We start from the raw sequence: 12,183 nt of genomic DNA, 5'->3' as shown, positions 1-12,183 counted from the left end.
AATATATTCATAAGCAGTAGCCATGAATTCTATTAGAACAAGTAAATACTTTTTTCCCAATTCAGTATTGCAACAGGTATCGCTGTTTGAAAATGAGGTCTTCTATGTGACCCAGCCTGACCTGGAACCCTTGGTCCTCCTTTCTCAGCTTCCAGGGTTGGGATTACTAGCATGCACCACTATGCTGAGAGAAAAATGTCAAAAAATTCTATAGAAAACAAAACTATGATACAAAAACAAAAAATTGGATTCCTCCATAAAAACAAAATCCAAAACAGTCTTCACCATGAAAGCTGCTGAGAAGGGAAATTAAGGAAAATTGTTTACATTTCTGTAAAAAGACACAAGCTAGAAGAACCAAAGATGACAGCAGTGAAAAGGTGACACAAATGACATACACAGCACATACTAAGATGAATACCAGGAGTTTCTGGTTTATAATTCCTTCTGAAACTTCACTTATGATTTAAGACAAATACCTAAAACCACCGTAACCTCTTAATAAGCAAATCATGTACAAAAATGTAATTTAAAATATCAGAAAGGGGAAGTTGTACCTGTTTAGAGCAGTTTTTGTAGGTATTATAGACATGTAAGCATGCACACACTCACACTCATATACACAGGACTGTATGCACATACACACAAGTACTCATGCACACACAGCAATGCACCTCTAAAAAGGCTACACATTTTATAACTCAAAGTATGACATCCCGGAAAAAGATGAGCTGTAGAGCTGGGAGTGGTGGTAAATATCTATAGTCCCAGAACCTGGGGGAAGGGAGAGGAACAAAATCATTAAACAAACAAACAAACAAACAAGGTGAGGGGCTGCCTGGCAGGCTTGTAGATTGGAGACAAGGTAGGGACTGACAGGTATAGAAGGGAAATATAATAGCAGATAACCATCGTTATCTATACCTGGAAAATGTGCACAGAGTGAGCTATATATACTATGGACCTCAGATCATAATGACGTGCTAGTGCAGACTCACCAACTTTAAAAAAAAAAAAAAAAAAAAAAAATCTGTGATGCCTGCCATAACTCTACTACTCAAAAGTATTACCATAAGTCCAGTGCCATCTTGGAATACTGACTGCATCAAAACATTACACCCCTAAAACGCAAATGAGAAAAAGACGGGGGAAAAACCGTACACCTAAATACACCTGTGCCAGTTTAGTTTGAGATGTTAGTAGCAGGGGAAGTGATGAACACATAGAACTTGGGCTTATGAAGGATCTATTACTTGTACAAATTCTATATGTGCCTATTATAATGTCTCTAAGAAAATCAGGTTATTAATTAAAACTAATTAATAAGTAAAAGACAAATGAGAGAAAGATTAGAAAAATCTACAAAGAGGTCATATCATAGAAAAAATATCATTTGTAGACCATATAGAAAAATAGCAGAGGCAAATGTTTTGTTTAAAAAAAATTTTTTTTTTCAAAGTTCTTTTTTTTTTTGGTTTTACGAGACAGGGTTTCTCTGTATAGCCCTGGCTGTCCTGGAGCTCACTTTGTAGACCAGGCTGGCCTCGAACTCAGAAATCCGCCTGCCTCTGCCTCCCGAGTGCTGGGATTAAAGGCGTGCGCCACCACGCCCGGCTTTTAAAAAAATTTAAAAATTACATTAACTGATGGATTGTTTGTGTATTCATGTATGTATGCATGCATGTGTTTGTATACCATAGGACATCTTGTAAAATCACTCATTTCGCAGGCTCTCAATTATGCTCTGAGATAGGGGTCTCATATTTGCACAGGCTGGCTTCACTCTCTAGTAAGCGCCTTTGTTATATTCAAGAGGTTTTTAACCCTTAGTTTATGGGAGGGAAATCTAAACCTTTTGAGCCGTTGTCAGTATAGAAATTTCTGTTACTCATGGTGGTGCCTCAGACCACACTGGAATTTATGCTAACAAGGTGTCACACAGTAGGTCTCTAGACAGCTTCATAAGGGAGGAAGACATTCCTAGAAAGACTAATCATAATAAGAGGGGTTGGGACTTTGAGTCATCTAAGACTGATGTCCTGACCTCCTATGCAGGGCCATTTCCCTCACACGGTAATGATTCACCCAGCCACACCCACATACTAAAGTCCCAATAACATGAGGACATCTAAAGCTCAAGAGAACTGCCTGGGTGGTAAAAGATACTGACCTAAGAACCAGAGCGCCCTGTTTAAGTCCCTCTGAGGGCTTGCATTTTGCCTTTGGCTCATCCCACTCCCCTCCCCCACCCCCTTTAAATTATTTTTGTAGGTTAACACACTAATGAGCTTCGTTCCGACCTTTTCAAACACGTGTGTGACCGTACCTCATGCTTGCTCACTTCCCTCCCAGTGCTTCCTGGCCCCCTTGATTGGTTCCCTTCATTTCACCCTCTTCTGCTTTATTACATCTTTCATTCTTCTCTTCTTCTACCCTCTTAAGAGCTCTTTATCCATTCTCACGATCCTTTTTCTGGTTTCATCTCTTACACACATACAACATACTCTTAAATCTATGTTCCCCATGTAAGATAAAACATGTGGTATTTGTCTGAGTCTAATTTGTATCCTTTAATATAAAGCTGTAAATGGAAAGTATAGTCCTACATGAGTTTGTTAAATTGTCTCAGAGAATGGAGCTTAATGAATCTGTCAGAAGTGCAGATGACCTAGAATCTGTTGTATATGTATATGTCTGAAGTAAAGGCAAGTGTATAGAATAAGCTTATAAAGTTTAACATAATTTCCAATAATTATCATTAGAATTATTATATATATTTGGCAGTTATTATAAATATAAATGGATAAAACTATATAGTTATAAGACACTGACTGATATTAAAATGATCCAATTCCACCTTAACACAAAGATTCATATTATATCCAAATATAAATTTCATTAATATAGAAAAGGATATTTGCTTCACATAGTAACCACAGGAGAGTCTGGAGATGTCCTATTTAATATCAGACAAGTCAGACTTGTCATCAGTTTGTTTTTTTTAAAAAGACAAAGAAGTCAATTCATGAGAAAGATATAACAATTATATGCATAGATAAAACAGAGCCAAAAACTGAAACACATACAGAACTAAAAGAAGAAATAGAGACAGCTCCAGAAAACTAGCCAGGAATCTCTACCCCGCTTTCAATAACAGCCCTATTAGCATAGCTATAATAATTTGAAAACCAACAACAGCAAAGGAAATAACAAGGGCTTGTGAGGATGCAAAGAACCTCTACGTGCATTGTTTTGGAGAATGTTAAGTTGCATAACACATGTCAAAGTTTGATGACTGTTCAAATTTTAAATACAAAAGAATCATATGACCTAGCAAGCACATTGCTAGATGTGTGTCCTTCTACATTGAAAACAAGTGTTCAAAAAAAAAAAAAAAAAATGCTTCGAGAGGTATTATTCACCAGATCCTGCTGGTAAAAAAGAACGTAAGTATCCAAAACAGAACGTGCTATAAAACTATAACATGGACATCATTCAGTCAAACAATGAATAAGTGTGCTCGGTGAAATGAGCCAGATATGTAAGGAAGGCCCATTTCCATGAAACCGCTAGATAAAACAAGAACCTAAGTAGTGGTGCTGGGGCCTAGGAAAAAGAATGGCATTGAATGAGCACTGGTCTTCTTTAGGGATGATGAAAATGTTCTAGAACTTGACAGTGATAATAATGGTTGTATATTATATTACAAGCCTCTTAGAAAGCTTTCTTTCAGAGCTTGAACCCTTGTGTATGCTAAGCAAGCACTTTTCCACTGAGTTATGTTCCCACCATTTAATTTTTATTTTTAGACAGGGTTTTACTAAACTGTCCAGGCAAGCCTTGAACCTGTATCCTCCTGCCTCAGTATCCCACGTAGCTAAGTTTACATGCTGTGCCATCAGCCCTAGCAAATAGTAAAGTTTACTATATGAACCTAAAATATAATTGAAGGAAAGACCTGTACATATGCCTCTGACTCCAACTATTAATCCATACTCTGATATCATAAAAAACAAGACAGTTACATGCTACACACCGGTTAGCGCTGCTGGCTTGGACAGTGTGCTATACTGGTTCTGCGTGGACAGCATGCTCTGTCGTGGACTCAGGGTTGGTGATGCAACAAGTGAAAGCTCCTCAATGACGACACTGCTTTTGGGGTGATTCTTGGGGAGTTCATTTAACCTTTGCTCTAGTGAATACTTTAAAAGGTCCAACTTCTGACTTGATTCATTAAATCTCGCTTGTGCCTTGTTAGGAAAAGAGATATTGTTGTCATTTAAGCCAGGATATTCTTCAAATAACATAATAAACAGCTAAAAATTGTTTTTAAAATTACTTCTGAAAGCGCTTTTCTGTCTGTTACTTTTCCTGAGCCAAGTAATTTCATGACATTCTTTGCACCTTCGGCTACTGCAAATTCTATCTTAAAATGATGTCTTAATTCTTCCATCCGAAGCTCAAGAGGGCTTATCACAGGTTTTGCTAGGAGAAAAAAAGAAAGAAAATTTACTTATTAATTGAATCATTTTAATCTACTGATTAAAAAATCAGGAGAAAGAAATGAAATATTGATATAAACACAATAGTAATAAGAAGTAAAAGGTTGGAATATAGAATGTTGTTTTAGCCAGCCATTACGCATCTAAATCACACATCTGTCAAAAGGCTTTAGATCTGAAAATACTGCTATATATGACTTAATGAGATAGAAACATAGTGGATATCCACACTAGCAAATAGGGACACAACCACCCCTGGAACAAACTGTTTGAAGGAAAAACCGAGTCTGTACTGATAATGCAAGACTTTTGTTCTTGTCAATATTTCCTAAACAGTATAACAATTTATATCGTGTTTTCATTGTACTAGCTATGATAAGCAATCCCCAGATGACTTAAAAGTATATGAGAGGATGCACAAATATTCTCTGCAGATATTATGATTTATTCCACTTACGACTTGAGCATCCATAGAACTGGGGATCCACTGGGGACTTGAACCCCATCTGAAGATACTGAAAGACAATTGTAGTTTCTGGCTCTACTTTTAACAACTAGCTCAAAAGTCGCATTGGAATTAAAAAAAAGAAAGAAAAAGAAAAATGCTAAACAAAAAAATAGTTTTAAATAGCCACCCACTTCTTAAAACATTAGTTAAAAATATCTGACTGCTTATTGAAATATAGAAATATGTTCTACATATGAAAGACAAAGGGCAAATCTGAAAGCAACCATCCCAAGTAAAAGTAAACAAAACCAACCTCCCAACCCGAAACCTTCTTCCCCTTTAGCCCTGCGTGATTGCCTCGTTTCCTTTTTTAAAGTTTTTTTTTGTTGTTGTTGTTGTTTTTAAAGATTTATTTTTCCATTTTATGTGCATGGATTTTTTTTTTTTTTTGCTTGCATGTATGTATGTGCATCACATGCATGAATGGTGTCCACAGAGGGCAGAAAGGGTCTTGAATCCCTGGGACTGGAGTTAGAGATGGTTGTGAACTGTTGTATATGCTGGGAATCAAACCCAGGTTCTCTGCAAGAGAAACAAGTGCTTTTAACTGCTAAGCTGATTCTCTTGCCCCAACTGTCTCTTTTTTAATGACATTTATTTAGCACCCTATGCTTGTAAAAGACAACAAAATTTAAGTGTACTGCATCACCATTATCAAAAGCCAGCTCATTGGTCTGGACGGCCTGAAGAATCTGCATCCGGATGACTTCTATTTTTGTCTTGCTATCCTGTAGCAGTTGCTGCGCTGTACCATGGAGTTTCCGATCCTATCAAAAATGAAAAGGTAAGCAGAGAAAAGGATCACTCTTTCTTCTATTCTGAAAAGATCAACTGATAACCCAGCAATTGAAAGGGTTAAAAGAACTATGCACAATCTAAGAATAATGTTTGTTTTTTGAGACAAAGCCTTACTATGTAACCTTTGTTGGCCTGGAACAGAGACTAGCCTGACTCTGCCTCCTGCAGTGGTGGAATTAAAGATACGTGCCACCATGGCCAGCTTCTAATCACACACACACACACACACACACACACACACACACACACACACACACCCCTCACCTAGACTTAAAAGTATTACAGAAAAACAACTTTCTGGTTCAGATAACTTGAAATAAAATAAATGAATTGTACTGATTGATCGACTGACTGATCACATTACTGGGGATTGAATCCAGGACCTTATCCATAATAGGTTAAGTATTCTACCATTCACTTAGCTAGAGGTACAAAATGTTTGATTCATATATAAATATATCAAAATGACCACTATAAGCAGTAGTGGTATATCCATAATCTTCTATGTATGCTTTTAGTATATATGAGTCATAAAGGAATCTAAAAGCTCACCTCTAACATATTTTTCAATACACACTATTATTAATTCTGTGATGCTGAGCCTCATTCGGCACTGAGCTAAACCCAGTCTCACAGTGATAATATTAACTAGTTTTCAAGCTATATTTTAAATCTTTATAGACCTACTCATCTGCCCTAAACACTTGTAGCCCGGGACCCAATTATTCCCATTTCTCCTCTCACCTTGTCCTAATACAAGGGTTCTATTTATTCAACTTTCTTTTCAAGGGTCCACATACAAATGAAATCATACAGCATTTTTCTCTCTAAGCCTGGTAAATTTCACTTGTTGTGAAGCCCTCTGGGTTTAGGTATATTATTACAAATATAAAAATGTTACAACTTAAAATTAAAAATTATTTATTTAATTTGTTCTTGAGATAGAGTTTCTCTGTGTAGGCCTAGCTGCCCTGGAACTTGCCCTGTAAATCAGGGTGACTTCAAACTCAGATATCTGCCTGTCTCTGCCTCCCAAGTGCTGGGATTAAAAGCATACATCACCATGCCAAGTGAAAAATTAAAATATACTGTTGTCGTTGGTGGTGTGTGTGTGTGGGCATGAATGTAGTAGCCTGAGGACAACTTCTGGACACTGGATCTCTTGCTAGCATGGGCTGCTAACCCTGCACTCAGAGCATGGTTGCACAGCAAGCACTTTCACCTGCCCAGTCCCCAGACGCTCTTCTTTTGAAAGGTAGCATAGTATTTCATTGCACTTGCATGTATATCATACAATTTATCCATTCATCAGGTAGTAGATACTCTTTGAATATTAGTAATATTTTTAAAAATTCAAAATTGCTATTTTTCTCATCATTGTTTTAACCTAAAGAGGATAAATGTTCCTTTAGTATGAACAATAAAAACTCTTAAAATCAGAACCACAGTATCCAATGTTTACCTTAGTAATGAAACTCCAAACAAATTTAAAAATTCTTCCTGTCTTACTAAATTTTGGTAAATGACTGGAGAGACTGCTACTTTCACTGAGAACCAGAGTTCAATGCCGAGCACACATGCTGGGCAGCTCATAACCATCTATCACACCAGTTCCAGGGCACCATTGCTTCCCTCTTGCCTCTGTGGGCTCCTGGACTCTCATGCATACACCCACATACATATCCATATAATTAAAACAATACATGTAGATCTTTACATTTGAGTTACAAGTTCATAGAATATCAAATACATGGGCAAATATCAATCAGACATAATATTTGTATTTCCTTAAATTAGACAAAAGAACAGGAAACAGGAAAAACATTTTTCCTTTTCTTTTGCTTCTTGAGTGTTAAGAACATGTTTGCTCTGAAACTCATAATTTAATCTGACATGAATCAAACTGTCTCATATGTGAAAATAACTACTTTCTGAAAGCTATTAGTTTCTTCCAGACTGTAAATGGAGATACAGAGCTTCAGCATTAGATAATACTAAAATTATACCGCCCACTACGTAATTATAGTTAAAAATATTTTAGAGCAACAAAAGAATAGTTCAGTATCTCAACTTTAAAATGTAAAATTATGACTAGTAAGAAAACTATGTAATACTATGCTTTTCAATAAAGCCATACCTTCATTATTTTATCACAATGATAATAGTTTTCTCTCTACCTCCCTTCTCCTTCTCACCTCATGTGAGACAGCTTCTTATGTATCCAAGGCTGACATCAGACTCATTATGTAACTGAGGATAGCCTTGAGTCTCTAATCTTGTCTCCAACATGCCTGGTTTATGCAGAGCTAGGGACTGAAAGAGGATTGTGTGCATGCCCGGCAAGCACTGTACCAACCAAGCTATGTTCTCAGCCCAGAGGCTCTGTAAACTATTTTAATATAATACACAAGGGAAACACTTAGACTTCATTTTAAAACCAAATGGACTTCTCGCCCAGATTGGTTATAGAAGACCTACACAAATGTCACAGTGTACAGAGTCTTTTAAAATTGACTTTAGACATCACCTACCATCTTTAGGAGTGTATAGTTAACTACATATCAGTTTTAGGCTTTCCAGTATTCAATAAATTTTTGTTGTCGGTTTTGTGCTTTTAGACATTCCATGGAATTTTATTGAACATCTATTATGTAGAAAGCAATGGATAAAGCTGGCTAAAGGTATACAGGCTGGTTTACATACTTGAGAACTGCTGACTTTTATGGTGATAAAGCCTTTGGGAGATTTTCATTACTTATTAGGGTTAGCCATAGAAAATGCCAATATTTAACTTATTTTGAACATTTTGAACTGAAAAAAAAAAACTTCTTATGGTCGACCTAATAGACTAATTAAAGTGAACACTAACAACAAGCACTTTACAATGCTTGATAATTATTTTGAATGCATATTTCATATTATAAGCAAAAATAACAATACATTTTATATTTTCAACTTTCACATTGTTCTTTTTTTCTTTGACTGAAAATAGATACTTCCCAACAGGAAGGACTGCAGTCTCCACAGGAGGCCCAACCACATCAACTAACTTGAGAGCCCTTGAGGCTCTCAGGACACTTTACCACCAACCAAAGAACATACACGGGCTAAAACTAGGCCTCCCTGCACTTATGTAGCAGATGTGCAGCTTGGTCTTCATGTGGGTCCCAAACAACTGAAGCAGGGGCTATCCCAAAAGCTGTTGCCTGTACGTGGATATGTTCTTCTAGTTGGGCTGTCTTGTTTGGCCTCAGTGGGAAAGGATGTGCCTAGCTTCACAGAGACTTGTCATGCTGGGGGTGGGGAATGTCAAGTGGGGAGGAGAAGCGGGAGAGGGGCAGTGAGTGGGATGTAAAGTGAATAAGTAAAAAATAAACAAACAAACAAATAAATAATAAAATGTTTATACATACAGAGAGAGAGAGAGAGAGAGAACAGATTCTTCTCCTACATAATACATCCTGACCACAGTTTCCTCTCCTTACACTTCTCTTAGCTCCCCAAGGTTACCTCCAGGTACACTCTCTCTCAGTTTCCATTCAGAAAAGAGGACACCTCCAAGAGAACAACCCAACAACCAAATACAACAAAATAAGATACAATAAGACAAAGCAAAATCCCTCATATCAAAACTGGACAAGTATTTATTGTTCTTTACTTAATAAAAAACATTGACAAGGCATAGTAGTGCATGCCTTTAATCCCAATACTTAGGAATGAGACAAACAGATCTCTGAGTTCAAGGCCTGGACAACACATTAAGTTCCAGCCACTCATACCTACATAGTGAGAAACTGCCTCAAATAGATAGATGGATGGATGGATGGATAGATGAATTAATAAATGAAATTTAAAAATAGTTTTGAGGAAGCCATGCTGGGATAACATATGTCATACAAATATATAACTATGCAATAATTGAGCCCATTACTATCTCAGCTTTTCTATCATATTTGTAGCTTACTTTCCATATGTTAATTACCACCATATACTGTTAAAATTTTAAATATGGTCTGTACGAGTCCTAACCCATGAAGCTTCTAGTTTGAAAGGGAGGTAAAGGGTTATTTCCCAATTAGCAAAAAGTATGCTAAGGCTTGGGAATACAAAGGAGGGAGGAAATCATTGTAAAGAACCGTAGATCTGAATAATGGGTTTGTGTACTATCTGAATATAAGGACTGGGCACATCTCCTTAACAAGCCTTATCAAAACCTTCAAAGAGTCAGTGATGCTACATGGAGCCACAAGTGCTCAATTAGATAACGGTAAGAAGTACTACTCCTTACATGATAACATACGATTAAGTGTATCTCATCCCCTGGGTCTTTGTATTAATAGTAAAAACATCTTAGTCATATAAACGATAAAGTAGAAAAAGCTATAGTACACACAGGTAGGAAGTCAAGAAAGAACAGTGTTCAACAGCAGCCAATGGAAGATAAGTAGTAACGAATGAGTGGTAGAGCAGCATTTAGTCTTGTAAATAAGTAATGAGCTTTGTAACAGAGTATGTCAGTACACCAGGTGGAAGCTCTACTAACACATAAGAGCAGTGAAAAGCAAAGCAATGCTCGTGCCCTACATACCATTTACATTCTAATGTTAAACACACGATAAAGAAACTGATCATGTGGCGTGCATGGGTGCACAAGCCTAGAGGAACCAACACTTAGAAAGCAGAAGAGAGCAGCATCACACGCAAGCTTGGAGCCAGCCTAACTACATAGGAAGTTCAAAGATAGCCTGAGCAGACAGGGATCTAAAAGAACAACATTGTGAAGGATGAAAGAAGGAGGATCTGGGGAAAGAAAAAGCTATCCATATCACACATAAACTAATTCAGGTTAGTGGTAATGTACTAAAGGAGACAAGAGTTGGTATTTCATTTGGGACAGTAATAAAGAGCTTTCTGTGAAATGATAGCACCAGAGGGGGAAAAGGGGGGGGAGGGGTGCTAAGGAAATGAGGAAAAGGCATAAAACTATTTCAGAGAAGAAAATACCTACGCAAAGGTCCTGAGTAGAGTGTGCTGGCTATACACAAAGGGTAGGGAAAAGTCGGTGAGGGTACAGGATAGGAGGACCAAACTGTTTCTAGAAGATTACACAGGGGCAAATTTTATGGGACTACAGAACCAGAATAAGGAGTTTGGATTTTTGTCTAAAGTATGATGGAACGTCATTCTGGGCTTTGACCAGGAGGTTGAAAATATCTGACCTAAATTTTGAAAGGGCAAGTCTAGATATTACCACATATAGAATAGGGGATTTTATTACACAGAAACCAGGAACTAAACTGCTGAAGAGGATTGGACTGTGAATCTGAAATTAATCATCCCTGCCCCCAAATTGCTTATTCCCTCTCTTGTGAATTTCTTATCAACGTGAATAGCACATTCAATTCACTCTGCCTTCATAACCACTTAAGGGTCATCATTGACTGTGTTTCTTCCCCGTCCAGATACCAATAGCTTGATTCTATCTCCTTTATTTTTGCTACTACTTCAAGACATAAAGAGTCATTTAACCTGACTCCTATAAAAGCAGACTTTTTAAACTTCTGACCTCCTCACATACACACACCCACTTGCATATACACTTGGATGTGCATATGTACATATGTACACCATACACACAAAGAGTGAACTCTATTCACTCTTAAGTAAATTAGGTTAAAAAATATGCTACTGACTTGTGTTATACCTCTACTGACTACCACAGTTCCTTAACTAGGCTGCTCAGACCACCATCAGACAAAGTAGTGACCCCTTTGTAGAGTTTCATTTCACAGCCCATGCTGGCAGTATAGTAATGGTCTTCCTATCTCAGTGTCCTAAGTGTTGGAATTACAGGCATGGGCTACCAAGCTTTGCTGAATTTAGTTTTTAAGTATCAAATTGCTTTTCAAATTCCTCTGTAAAGACATAAAGGATTTGTTATGGCACTTCAGTGATTCTTCTTCAGGTTTGCAATCACTTGCACAAGCCACTATTATTATTTCCAATTCTTTATACATGCTATTGCTTTTTTAAGACAGGTTTTCTGAGAGCTTATATCCCAGAACCTACCATGAGTATTAAACTAATTCCTCTCAATACTCCACATAATTTCAACTCAATTTTATCTCTAATCTCATAAAAATGTACTTTGATTCTTTGAGAAGTTAACAGTTAATATCAATTCCAGACAGAAGAAACACGTTAAGACTGTCTTGGAGACTACAGCAGTTGCTAATAGGCTTTGGTCTTCTAATTAAGTACCATCAATTATGTGATTTCCTAATTAAAATTCAAAAGCTACTGGAATATTAAATATCTGTCTTAGCACTATGTTCAGATGTGTTTAGTTTGGACCTATGATTTTTGTAATTTATC

At 37.0% G+C, this 12,183-nt stretch overlaps 1 protein-coding gene across 2 annotated transcripts in view; it reads right to left on the bottom strand.

The window, feature by feature from the left end:
- Pkn2 (protein kinase N2) overlaps nucleotides 1-12,183 on the bottom strand; it is a 96,743-nt gene that overhangs the window by 34,430 nt on the left and 50,130 nt on the right. For both annotated transcript variants that reach the window (XM_021157819.3, XM_029474931.2), the window contains exons 4-6: nucleotides 5,660-5,777; nucleotides 4,340-4,485; nucleotides 4,037-4,250 (exon numbers count right to left, since the gene is read on the bottom strand). In XM_021157819.3, the coding sequence (XP_021013478.1) occupies nucleotides 4,037-4,250; nucleotides 4,340-4,485; nucleotides 5,660-5,777 (478 nt within the window). The remainder of the gene's footprint in view (nucleotides 1-4,036; nucleotides 4,251-4,339; nucleotides 4,486-5,659; nucleotides 5,778-12,183) is intronic.

The sequence above is a fragment of the Mus caroli genome, unplaced genomic scaffold (genome assembly GCF_978045245.1).
Source record: "Mus caroli unplaced genomic scaffold, Mus_caroli_1 scaffold_3, whole genome shotgun sequence".
Lineage (NCBI taxonomy): Eukaryota > Metazoa > Chordata > Mammalia > Rodentia > Muridae > Mus > Mus caroli.
This window is presented reverse-complemented; position numbering and strand designations above follow the sequence as displayed.